This window comes from Dermacentor albipictus, chromosome 3 (genome assembly GCF_038994185.2).
Source record: "Dermacentor albipictus isolate Rhodes 1998 colony chromosome 3, USDA_Dalb.pri_finalv2, whole genome shotgun sequence".
NCBI lineage: Eukaryota > Metazoa > Arthropoda > Arachnida > Ixodida > Ixodidae > Dermacentor > Dermacentor albipictus.
The window spans coordinates 160,288,800-160,301,045 of NC_091823.1; the positions used below are offsets into that span (position 1 = coordinate 160,288,800).

Below are 12,246 nucleotides of genomic sequence, written 5' to 3' on the forward strand. Positions count from 1 at the left end.
TGCTTTCAAGATGGCTTGAAGCAGGAGGTGGTGTTGTTAGCGTAACAACTGGTACTGCGACTATCATTTCAGCTTGTGTGCCATAGCTTCATTATTTGAATATCTTGAAAAGAGCCTAAAGATAAATTGATACCATAAAATTTACAGTCCATTTGCATAACAGAGGCAAAAATTTATTATTACAAAACTTATATTGACGGACTGACAAATGAACATTCTGAAATCTAGGGAATTTTTTTAGGGGAGGTATTGAAAAACTGGCTTCCGAGGTCGGCAGCACTGTCGGTGACTAATGCCGACGGCTTCCCGTTGGTCTCATTTCGTTCAGGGCCGAGGTGCGAGGCCTGCAACGCTTCTAGTGGCGCTGATAACACGAGCGTTCTGAGACGCCTGGTCGCTGTTTCTTCTACCAAACAGGCGTTGTCTTGCGTGCTGCGCGGTGCCGACATTGAAACGCGCCCTTGAACTACTCTTGTCATACGTAGGACCCAGAAAAGTCCCAGGCACAAGGGTAAGAACAGATGTTTTGGAAATTCAAAAAGGAGTAATAAATAATTGTCGGCCCCAACCGTGCAAACGCGGTAGTGCCACTGCTCGCGCGTTCGCTCGTCTCCTTCCACAGCTGGCTTTGTTGCCGCTCATCATTCCAGCGTACAATTTCACTTCTGTCGTTGTAATGGAGAGGCCGCGTTTACGAGGGTATATGCGCTATTGCTTAAAGGGGTAGGAGCCATTCATCGTCTTACGCGATTGCCACATTTAATAACAGAGGTGACACGCGAATGTGTGTGCGTACCTATATAGCCACGATGAGCACAGATTAAGAGAATAAATATGTTGTACCCGTATTCCACCAATATTGCATAACCGTGATGAAGAACTTGTGGTATAAATAGAACTAGTGATAATGAAATAGTGGAAGGGGTCTGAATCGTTACTGATTGGTTCGCGGCGAGAGATTCCGGTGCAATTGGTGTCATAAATTAGACTCTAACCGACTGGCGCAGAGGGTGCCATTTCGGTGGAATTCGCAACCTCTGAATTCGACTCCGTGCCGCTATAGACGCTGAATGTCCCAGTATGAACAAACCTGTACTCTTGCACGTCCGTTTAGAGTAAGCGTAGTTGTGTGCATAGTCCGCGCTGAGCTGCCGATTTGATGACGAGGCGGCTGGCGACAATGGCGAGCAAGCAGTTGGGCAAAGGATGCAGTCAGAAGCGATAGCACGTGCACGGACATGGACGGACATTGTTATACTGGACCAAAAAATAATTCACAACTCATTCGTCACCAAATTCAGTCTTTACGAGGTCGTGTGCAAAATGGCGATAAATAACGTACTAATGGTTCATTGTCTCAAATATGGGTGTAAAAATAGCTATATGCCCAGGAGAGAAGTAGGCCAATTCGTGCCTCAAACGACGTGTCCGCTGAGCTTCTTCAAGTAATCAACGGTTACTTGCGGCCATCATGTAACCAATTCTCGCATCTTGAGGAGCCGGTTTGCTTCGCCACCACACTGTTCCGGAGCCAAGTTGAACGTGACGTCATGAGCCAGCCAGCCAACAACGTGTGTGCTGACGATGCTTAGGTTCTGGAGAAACCTCTTGCTGCTGGTCATCTGCGCATCAATCAGCCGTATATTAAGGATTCGCTTTTGCAACAACATCACTACAGCACTGAAACCACTAGAACTGTCAAGTTTGTTCTTTTCTCTTTTCATGAGCAAAATCATGTAGGTTAAGACAAGATGATGCACTCAGCACGGAAGCATAATATATTTTACCCGATCGGGCGTTGCTTCGATAACAAGTCGGCATTCAAGTTGACACCTAATTTGGTGTCGAAGTGTTATCGCGCAATTTTCGCGCTACAATGCGACCGGATTAAATTGAGCTTCAATGTCTCGGAGGAATTTGTGAGTTCTAATTTTTCGGTGTTATACCATTTAAAGCATGAATTATTTATTTTGTCTGATGCGGTTAGGCTCTATTTAAATAAGAACCACATTCCCGGCAGGCGCAGAGCTGTTATAAACTAGTTCTGCATGCAGAAGGAACTACAAGTATGTTCACCCTAGTCCATTGCTAAAAGAGGGAATGAAAATATCGGTGCACAGCGTTCAGGAGCTATCCTAAACACTAAAAGCAGAGCTCAGGGGTATCAGCCTGTCAAAGTGTTGAGCACTTGTATTTAACAAGTTTCTTCCTTGTCTCAACTAAATGAGGTGGCGATTCTTTTGTCATGCCTGAAAAAAAAAAATCGCATGATTTAACCCCATGTACATTTTTCAACGAACAAGACGGGAACCATACTTCTTTCGTCCAATGAAGGGAAAATTGCCAAATTAAAAGCCTAAACTCGTATAAATTTCTGCGCGATGCTGAAAACACTTTTGAAGCAATTAATCATCACGCAACTGTCTAATATATATAGTAGTAGTCGGTGAGAAATAATTTCTGAGATGGACTGACCACATACACCACTCTGATTCTCTTCAATCGAATAAGGACGATCTAGACAAAAAAAAAGAAGTCCGCAAGAAAGAAGAAGGCTTAACATTTCATAGATACGTGTGTAATTAGTTGACGTTGTCAGAATTGTAAGGTAAGGTGAGTGCGAATATTTGCTGTCGCTAAAGAGAGTGCTGAAGAGACAAGTTCCGATAAGCGAGAAGGATAGCAAAGAGAGGAAAGGCAGGTAGGTCAACCAAACGAGCGTCCGGTTTGCTCCGAGAAGGTGTTCTTACTATTTCAATAGGCCTTTTTTTTTTTTTTGCTGACACCTCAGTGCTCACAGATCTTGCTCGGCTTGACTTTTGCTGACAGATGTTGCTCGGCTTGACTATATACCGTTTCATATTCCGGAAAAAATGAATAAAGCAAAATATATCAAAAGAAAAAGGAAAGGAACTCCACAAGTGAGAAGAACATTAGTGCGTAGCGGTAATGATTTCAGGTAGCGTAATTACCTCTTAAGGCTCAATCACATCGGCGAATTGAGGAGGTCCGGAAACATTTGCAACTGGCGACCAAAACGCGACTAAAGGCGACCGATGCTCACACCGGCAAGCCCGGCTGAGCGCAACCTGCAAGTCGCAATCCCGGAGATTATCGTTCTCAGCGAGAGCTGTAGTCATCAACGCAGTTCGCGTGCATTTCCCTGTTTCATGTTCCGGCAACAGCCATAGATGTTGATTCAAGCTAAGAGGAAGGCGTCGTCCCTGGTCTGTCATGGTGTGAGCTGTGGGAGTGCGGAAGCCCCCGAAAAAGAAAGCGACGACAACGGTGCGCCGTTGCCTCCGTTCGCGATAAGTGGCACTCTACCCAAGCAGCTTCCTGCACGACCTCCGCGTACATGAGGAACAGCATTATCGAGAGTAAGCTGTACTTTCCAGTTAGCGTTACATAGGAATCGGTGCATAATGTTTGCGCTCTCTTTTGCTGCTGTTTAGCTTCCGGAGAATGATACTGTCTACATTCGACACGTTGGTGGAACTGCTGCGCCGCAGCATCACAAGGCAATACAACAATTACCGGCCTGGAGTCTGCCATGGTGGCGTGGGGCGTGGACTTTGGTGTGGGGGAGGAGGATGCCAGATGGAAACACATAACTTACGGGGTGCCGCTGAACTGTTCAGCAGTTTTGCAGCCACCGTCGCGCGACTGAAAAACCCAGCAGCGAGCGACTGGCACAAAATAGACGCTTTTCGAGGAAAGCGACCCTTCGCCATCAACTTGGCTGTCCGACCGCTGTCAGTCGGTGATACGAATGAGCCGTTACGCCATTATACCGTTTGTCCCAGCTAACTTTAGATAAGCTGTTCAAAAATGAAAAAAATTCACCGACGATTAAGATACTCCTTAATGGGAAATTTGAGCGCCGCTGTATACGTGCTTTTTTTAACGATATACTGGCGGGCGCGCACAATCTGTATCACGTGGTACGTTGCAAACAGAGCGAAGTGTTCCAAAATGACTTCTTCTTGGGCAAGTTGGTGCTTAGATTTCCTAGATATACTTTGTGGCGCAAAATGCATTTCTTGAAAAGGGACAGAAGAAAGGGACACAGTGAAGCGCCAAACTACCAACTGTTTAATGGCAGCCTGAACAAACGTATAGAAGAAAATACAACTTCCGCGAAGTGTGGCGCGACTGGCTCGCAAATCAGGAGAACGCGAGAGGCAGCGCGTGCAGCGCCTTGTTTCCGCATATAGTATCGGTTGCGTCATCAGAGAACAGACGACGCGCATTACTATGGCGCCATCTCCTAGCTATTGTTGCCGCAAAGCCCGTCTTGCGCGGCACTACGCTGTTGTCACTCTTTCGCCATACCTTCCTCCTCCGCTTTCTGCCTCATCGTTCCGCTCCTCCTCCACGTTGCCCCTCGCGCTCTCTTCTCTATCGCCGTCTTTTAACGCGATAGCGTTAAGGAGCTCGTGTCGCAGAAAAGCCGGTGTCGTCGGCGTCGGTGTCGGTGTCGGCGTTTGCGGCGTTGACCGTGAGCGATAAATCACGGCAGGCACTTCATAAATAAAAAGCAACTTCCAAGATTGGCCCGGTGGGAATCGAACCAGGGTCTCCGGAGTGTGAGACGGAGACGCTACCACTCAGCCACGAGTTCGATGCTTCCAAGCGGTGCAAACGCGCCTCTAGTGAATGCGGTGTTGCCTTCGAAACGAGCCGTGGAAAGTTATACTGCGTTGTATATCGGTAATTATGAACATGTAACGTACAGAAGTCACAATTCCACGAGTTGCGAAGTGCGTTTCCGCTGCATTTCTTCTGCGCTTTCCGCACACGCAGAGCCATCTTGCGGCAAACACAGAAGACCCCCTCCTCTCAATGTACGGCGCTGCCCCGACAGGAGGCGCGCCGCGCGCGCATTGGGACCGCTGCCAGGCGCGTCGCGGGACTCCCTCTCCCCTGACGACGCTTCGCCGTGCTCCCGGTCCTTTCTTTAGATTACTATCTATCTCTCTGCCCGTGCCGATCGCGACGTTTGGCTGGCGTAGATCGTTTCCCCTCCGAGACACCGAGTTCTTTGGTTCGTTCCGTTCGCTCAGGCGCACGTTTCGTTGCCGCGCCGAACGCTGCGTTGCTCGACGCTCACCGTGTGATAGGTGGGCGCTAAGTCCGATGCGGGGCGCATCGTAAGTGATCGCTGTGCCGTAGCGCATTCTCTTATACCCCTTGGCGGGTCGACGGGAACGCTGTCGCGTCCCACTCTTGAAGGCGAAGCTTAAGCGTCCTCCAATTTTTGTTCGCACTCCGCGGCCGCACTTTCAACCTTCGTTGTGCTCATTCGCTCGGTTACGAGGGCGCCAAGGGACAACGCAGGAACGGTCACCTAAAGCGCAGACAACACGCACACTTTCGGGCGCGCGCACACTCACGTCAGCGCGCCCACACATGAGCAGACGGTACGGCATGGCTCGTATGCGTCGAAACGCGGCGCGATTCTGGATACACAGCTACGGCGCACTACATTCAACTCTATGTGAAGCAGGTTCTCATCATGAAAGAAAGTGCTTCTTCTTTCCTTTTCGCACTGATCTAACAGCTATGAAAAAATGACAACTACATTTATAGATACGGAAGCATCTTGAAATACTGCCAATAAGAAAGTACGAAGTGGCGTCTGTGAGTGCGCTGAGTGAGTGCACAATGTCGCCTGTCTCTGCCGATGCAAACCGCCATTTCTCGCGAGGCCTTTGAGGCGCAAGCCGCGTAGACGCGAGTTTGCGCGCGTCCGCAAGCATACGTGTGGTTTGGGTTAAAGAGCTGCGCTCTATAAACACAATGCAATATATAATTAAAAAATCTATGATGTTTTGTTGTCAGAGGTCTGACCAGCGAACATCGTAGGTCTTCAAACTGTATATTGCAACATGTTCTTGAAACCTTTTTTTCGACGCTATTTCGGACCCTACAAGCTCGTCCGACGCATTACCGCACTAGATTATTAGGTCATGCCAGGTGGCATTTCGCAATCACAGCAGGCGCTGCTTACGACCTGGAGTCGTTCGCGTGGCGTGTTTTAAGCCTGTTGACGGCCGCTGACGAACTTCAGGACTTTGTTCCTTTGTTTTCTTTACTTCTCGTGCTTCGGGCACTACGGGTACGGTCTTGCGTTTGTTTGCAGCATCTAGAACATGTTTTTTAGGGGGGGGGGCATGTTGACTAACTTAGAACATAACTTAGAACAAGTAAGTGTGAAAAAGTTCCTTGGGGTATGGTTTAGTGAAGAGTTGTCTTGGACCCCTCATGTCAATCATCTGCTCTCCGAACTCGCGAAGTCTGTTGGATGTATTAGAAAAATAGCTCCTCTTCTACCTCATTGGCTAAAGCAATCACTATATTACTAACCGTTCTATTCTAAACGTTTGTTTGGAATTCTGGTCTGGGGGACAACGACAAAAGGGAACCACGATAGGCTACAACTGCTTCAAAATCTTGTCCTCCGGATTTTTGTGAACCACACCGGCCCTATTAATTTGTTGCCGACGCAACCCCTTTTTCCTAGATTTTATGTTTTACCTGCAAATGAAGTCTATTTATGGATACTGGCACAGCGAACTTATAAACAGAAACTCCACAGTATTTACACACCTGTCTTGGTGCAATATGATATCCGTAACCCCAAACGCAGAAATAAAAAAGTCAGAACAAATTATGGAAAACAAGATCTGGCATGTCAGGTAATAGACATGTTAAACAACTGTGCTTCTATTTTGGATTTCTGCCTACCCAGAAAAACGTTCAAACGTGAACTGTGGTCAATTTTGTTTTCCGTCGATTTTGTTTTCCGTTGAAATTGTTATGTTGCAACGATAAATGTAAACTTCCGTTTCAATTGTTGACTTCCTTTTAAGCATTTTTGTGATATGAGCGAATATTCAATGTGATTTTTAAAGAATAAACTGTCCATAGTGCTTAAGAACACCCATATTGTATAGGATGTATGATGTATGTACGGTGTAGGCTGTATGCGTATACTATTTGTAACGCTGCTTCTCTTTTGTTACCAGCTCTCTGCTGTACAGCTGTAGACTGCTCCTTTTGTTGCGGGGGCAGAGACCTCGTCAGGCAATCATGCCTTTAGTCTCTGCCACCCACAGGATGGTGTGATTTTCCTGCAAATAAAAACTGACTGACTGACAAATGCGGACTAGCAACTGAAGGGCGCACTATGGCGCACATGAAACTTATCCGCGCATGCTTCTACGGCTTGTCTAACTGTACTGCTGGATGGCTTGTATCGCATGCGTCACCCCTCAGGCCCGCCTACCGAACTTGCCATGCCCAAAGACAGCAGCGGTGAAAGAAGGCGATTGCTGAAATCAAAAGGTATTTAGACGAACTAGAGACGTAGCAGCATGTCATCAGACTAATCAACTTATTCTGTCTTGAGCTGTTTCCATTGGTTACAACGATTAGATAACTCACACAATCTCACATGGCTAAGCGCATTCGACTGGGGACATAAGTGACGCACTGTCGGTTATTTGCAAGAAATTGGAAGGTGATAAAAACTAGTAATTCTTTCACGACACTGTGAGGCTTGCTACAACGTCAAATGACTGCATTAAAATAGCGTGAAACGCACAGAAAGCCCTCTACGAGAGATCTGAAGCATCGAAGAGCAGCAAGGGCAGGACTTCGAAAACGTTAACACCACAAGCCCTATCGTTATGCGAGAGCCACCTATATGCTTGATTCACGAAATTCATAAGGTGTTAATTATGTCCATATAAACCAACAGGCAATGAAGCCAACAAAGGCATTGGCGAAATTAGCTGCAGTTGAAATTGAAATGCAGAAAATTATAAAGAAAGGCTAACGAATGGGAACGAAAACAACATGTCGCCGGGGGGAGCCGAACCCATAACCTCCGCATTACGCATGCGTTGCACTACCAATTGTGCCACGGCCATGGCTATCAGACCGTCCACCGTCTTATAGCAGTCTGGCAGCCTTGGTGTAATTAGTTAGCATGCGAGGGTTTACTAGCCACGTGCCTGCTCTTACCCACGTACCCACAGTTGAAGTATCGAATATGACAGCATCACTACGCAGGAGGCAAGGTAGGTAGATAGATAGATAGATAGATAGATAGATAGATAGATAGATAGATAGATAGATAGATAGATAGATAGATAGATAGATAGATAGATAGATAGATAGATAGATAGATAGATAGATAGATAGATAGATAGAATTAAAACGCCTGAAGTTCTCAAGAATGCTTTGCAATAAAAACAATCACGTTGATCGCCTTTTTTGACTGCCATGAAGTTGTGCACCACGAATTTCTACCTTCAAGGGCCCCTCACCAGATTTGGCCATTTTAAACAAACAAGCGTAGTGTATACAGGACGCGCTGATGATCCTGGATGCAAAGTCTTATGGCACTACGCGAACCTCAGCACTCTTCCCCCCAAGATAAAAATAGAAACTGCGGAAATTTGAAATAAAACACCGCACGCCTTCCCTCTTGTGAAGCACGCCTGAACCAGAGCCACAGTCGGACTCACATATGTCGTCGGTGAGTGTATTTCGTGACTCACCATGACTCATCAACAATTGCGTAGGGAGCAACGAGACAAAAAGGTAGGTGGAGGTCAAGATCACGGTACGTGCGATCGGCTTCGGCGGCATGGGGAAGGCAAGGAAGGAACCCTCTTTGGGAACGCCATAGAGGCACAGGGAGAGAATGTCCTCGTTGGCAGTGACGCTCGTCACCTGGTGGCATGGTAACAACATAGTTATTTTTTTATCTGCCCCGAGAGTATACCGGCTTCAAAAATTATTGCGGCAAAACGCTGCTTTGACGACCTTTATTGCTTTCAGTGCATAATCAAAGTTTGCACTGTGGCCCGGCGACGGGCTATTTATGGTCAAACGGTCAATGCAGCAGGTCATGAAGCGTTTGAAACGCCTTGCTCACCGCGTTTGACCAATTTCGTAGAAGGAGGGCTGTTCGATTGTGCGCGCTCGTATTGATGCTGCACACTCTTCATTTACAGTGCGTTAGTTTCTGACACGCAATTTCAAAACTTTCCAGGGGCACCTTAAACTACCTGTTCGCCGGATTTAGCTGCCTGCGTCGTAAAGTTTTGTTCCCCAGATGTAAGCTGGTGCTCTTGAAGAAGGGGGGGGGGGCAGGTGTTCAAAATTGAAAATTGAACCTACATCACTGCTGAAACGCCAACAGAAGAGGACTTCGAAGGTTGCTTAGAGCTATGGACGGGTGAAACCAATGTCTGGTGTCGAATGCGGTGTATGAAAGAAAGTGAGGACATTGATGTACCTGAAAGTATATTATGTTTCACGTGCTGCGCGAACTTTTGGGATACATCGCGCATGTCCCAGCGTAATGCTATCCCTCACGCAAGTTTCAAAATGCACACTACTATCCGTGTCGCGCAGGCTACCTAATTATGTAAGTCTCTTCTGCGTTAAAATCTGCGACAATATTCTAAAATTCTGACAGGTATGTCAGAAGGTAAGTCTCTGTCACGCTAAAATCTGCGACAAGGTTCTGAAATTCTGTCAGGCAAAGAAAGGGCAGCTTTCTTTGCCTGTCATTCCGTGGTTTCGCCTGGATCGGTTTGTCGGCGGTCGGGTACTCGCCGAGTAGATTCCTCTTCAAGCACGCCTGGCGGTAGCATTTGAATCTCGGTCTCCTAGCACAGCAGTGCAATGCTCTAGTTGGGTCTGTTTCACACGTATACTTCTATCGTGCCAAGGGCAACTGTATCTATAGCTTTGCGAGATTATCGCCGCATGTTATGACTTTACCAGGCTGTACAGCAAGCTTTCCTAAAGAATGTGATGTGGGCGCCAGTGAACGCAGCGCCACAAGCTGCAAGCAAGCCATGCGGACCGCTGAAAAGACCACGATTTCCTGGAGAAGACGAGCAGGTACCAGACTTGCACACGTTAAGGAAAAATTCAGTGCGCTTCCGCTCTGTGAAGAAGGAAGACCAGCGAAGCTATGAATGTGGGCCCGTTAATGGCGAACTGCACCTCCGCCCCGCGCCGACCCGGCATTGCACTATCTTCGGGATCGGCACACGTATGGGGAGTGCTTAACGCCCGCATCACCTCCGCCATGGGTCGGCCCGATACTGCACTGTTTTTGGGACCGGCCCACGTATGAAAAATTGTTGGTCTATGCCCACGGATATGAGATCTGCCAGAACCCAGCCATACACAGCTTCGCTGTAAAAACAAGTATAAGGTTAAGGCTCCTTCGCACCAGGCCGACCCGGCACCGATTTTGGTCTGCAGATCCGTCCTGTTAGCGGCCCTGTCACACTGCCCTGACGTCAGGCTGATCGCGGACGCCTGTGTCGACGGTAACGGACTCGTCGAAAGAGAGTCGGGCGATTTTCTTTTCACGCTGCAACGATCGGCCATACACGAAATAACATGGCGGCACCTTCGAGGAGGAAGCCGGCCGCTTCGGAGCTACGAAGTCGTCGTCCTGCGCTGTTTAGTATACTATCGTTCGCAACAAACAATTTGCGACAACTCGGCGCAGTTTCCAAGACATATTTTCGATTTCTGAGCCCATTAACCCCAACAAAGGCATCTTTATGCTGGACATAGCCTCTGAGATTATAAGAGCTAGAATGTCGCAGCGACGAAACATTATGAGTGCTTGCTTGTCTTTTGCTCGATAGAAGTCGCCGGAAGGCGCTTTTGTTTACATTTGCCGCCGTTCGTGGTTTACTCTCAAATACAGTGGAAACCAACGTTCTCGTGGAAACCATTCCAAGCCATGGAACGCCGACGTGAAATACGGTCGAAATGCTTCAAAACCTACGCATTTGACTTATAATCAGCATCGCATCAACCAGAGACGAGCTGATATGTGCGGCCGCGATTCGTAAACGGCTCTTTTTGATGGTTTTAGCAGCAGGTTCTGCCTTCCCGTGCCATGTCCGTCACTTCCCGCTTCTTGTGTGCGGGTTGTACGAAGTCAAGAGCGGCGAATTTCATCATCCTACGGGCATAAGTGAACTACACTGAACTCGAGAGCCAAAATCAACATCATATTGGCCTCCTCCAGACAGTTTTTTTGTTGAAGGCGTCACAAACTACTGTCACACTGCGCCGATTCGCTGTCCTCAGTCGCGTCGGCGGTGTTGTCGGCTTATTGTGACGGAGTGCCTCTCAACGACACAGTCTGCTGCCTAATTGGCCGATCAGCGGCGTCAGTCATATCCTTTTCTTGCCAGCGTCGGGTAGGCCTACTGTGAACGAGCTCAAGATTACTCAAAAGTCATCGGTTACTCTTAATTGTAATCGGCTACTTTACTGCGAACCTTTAATTAAATTGCAAGGACGCAATAAACATAATGACCTGGCCGATTGCATTCGGTGCATCTTCTACAGCCGTTCACACATTGATTATCTTCAATACCAATTGCTTTCCGTTAACGCTGTCAGCCTTTTTCCGTAGTTTTCTTATGATGACCAGCAGCAACACTAAATATTAGCTCGATGTGCCCGCTAGGAGTAGGGCGGTACTGCAACGTACGGACATCTTGCGCACAAAGCTGTCGTCACTGAGATCAGGGTCTTCATTAAGCACAGCACTTGATTGTTACTGGTGCATGGAGAAGACTCTGCCTGGATGATCAATAAAAGGATCAATGAAAATGTCGATAGGTGATTTTCTGGAAATATTTTCTATGTTACCGTTGCTCTCAAAGCTGCGTCACCTGTTACAGCTTTTCCAGTCATGAAAAGCTGTAACAGTCTTTATCAGTGTGATTTGATGGGATCCCCATCAAATCAAACTGATAAACACTCTAGAATCCATCCAGAATCGCGCAGCACGTTTCATCTTATCTAACTATTCCCGTTACGCCAGCATTACTTTCATGAAAAACACACTTACATTACCGGAGCTTTCATTGCGCCGTAAATGTTTTAGACTGTGTCTTTTCCACAGGCTGTATCACCACAACCCACTATTAAAGGATCATTTTATTACTCGCCCTTCATACAATTCATCCCGTTTCGGTCACATGTTTAAAGTTGGTGTTCCATATTTTAGAACAAAGATGTGTCATGGTTCTTTGATTCCTAAAACCAGCGCCGACTGGAACGACCTTCCTCCGTCCATCGCTGCCATTTCTGACGTTGGCAATTTCAAGACTGCTGTATTTTCTGCCGTTTTGTATTACCTATTATTGTATAATTATGTACTGTTTTTTCTCACTTACCACT

At 47.2% G+C, this 12,246-nt stretch overlaps 1 protein-coding gene across 4 annotated transcripts in view; it reads right to left on the reverse strand.

Moving 5' to 3' along the window:
- Positions 1–249: 249 nt before the first annotated feature.
- Positions 250–12,246, reverse strand: part of LOC139046746 (uncharacterized) — a 201,448-nt gene continuing 189,451 nt past the window's right edge. For all 4 annotated transcript variants that reach the window (XM_070536236.1, XM_070536234.1, XM_070536235.1 and 1 more), the window contains one exon: positions 250–1,622. In XM_070536236.1, the coding sequence (XP_070392337.1) occupies positions 1,470–1,622 (153 nt within the window). In that variant the 3' untranslated portion in view covers positions 250–1,469. The remainder of the gene's footprint in view (positions 1,623–12,246) is intronic.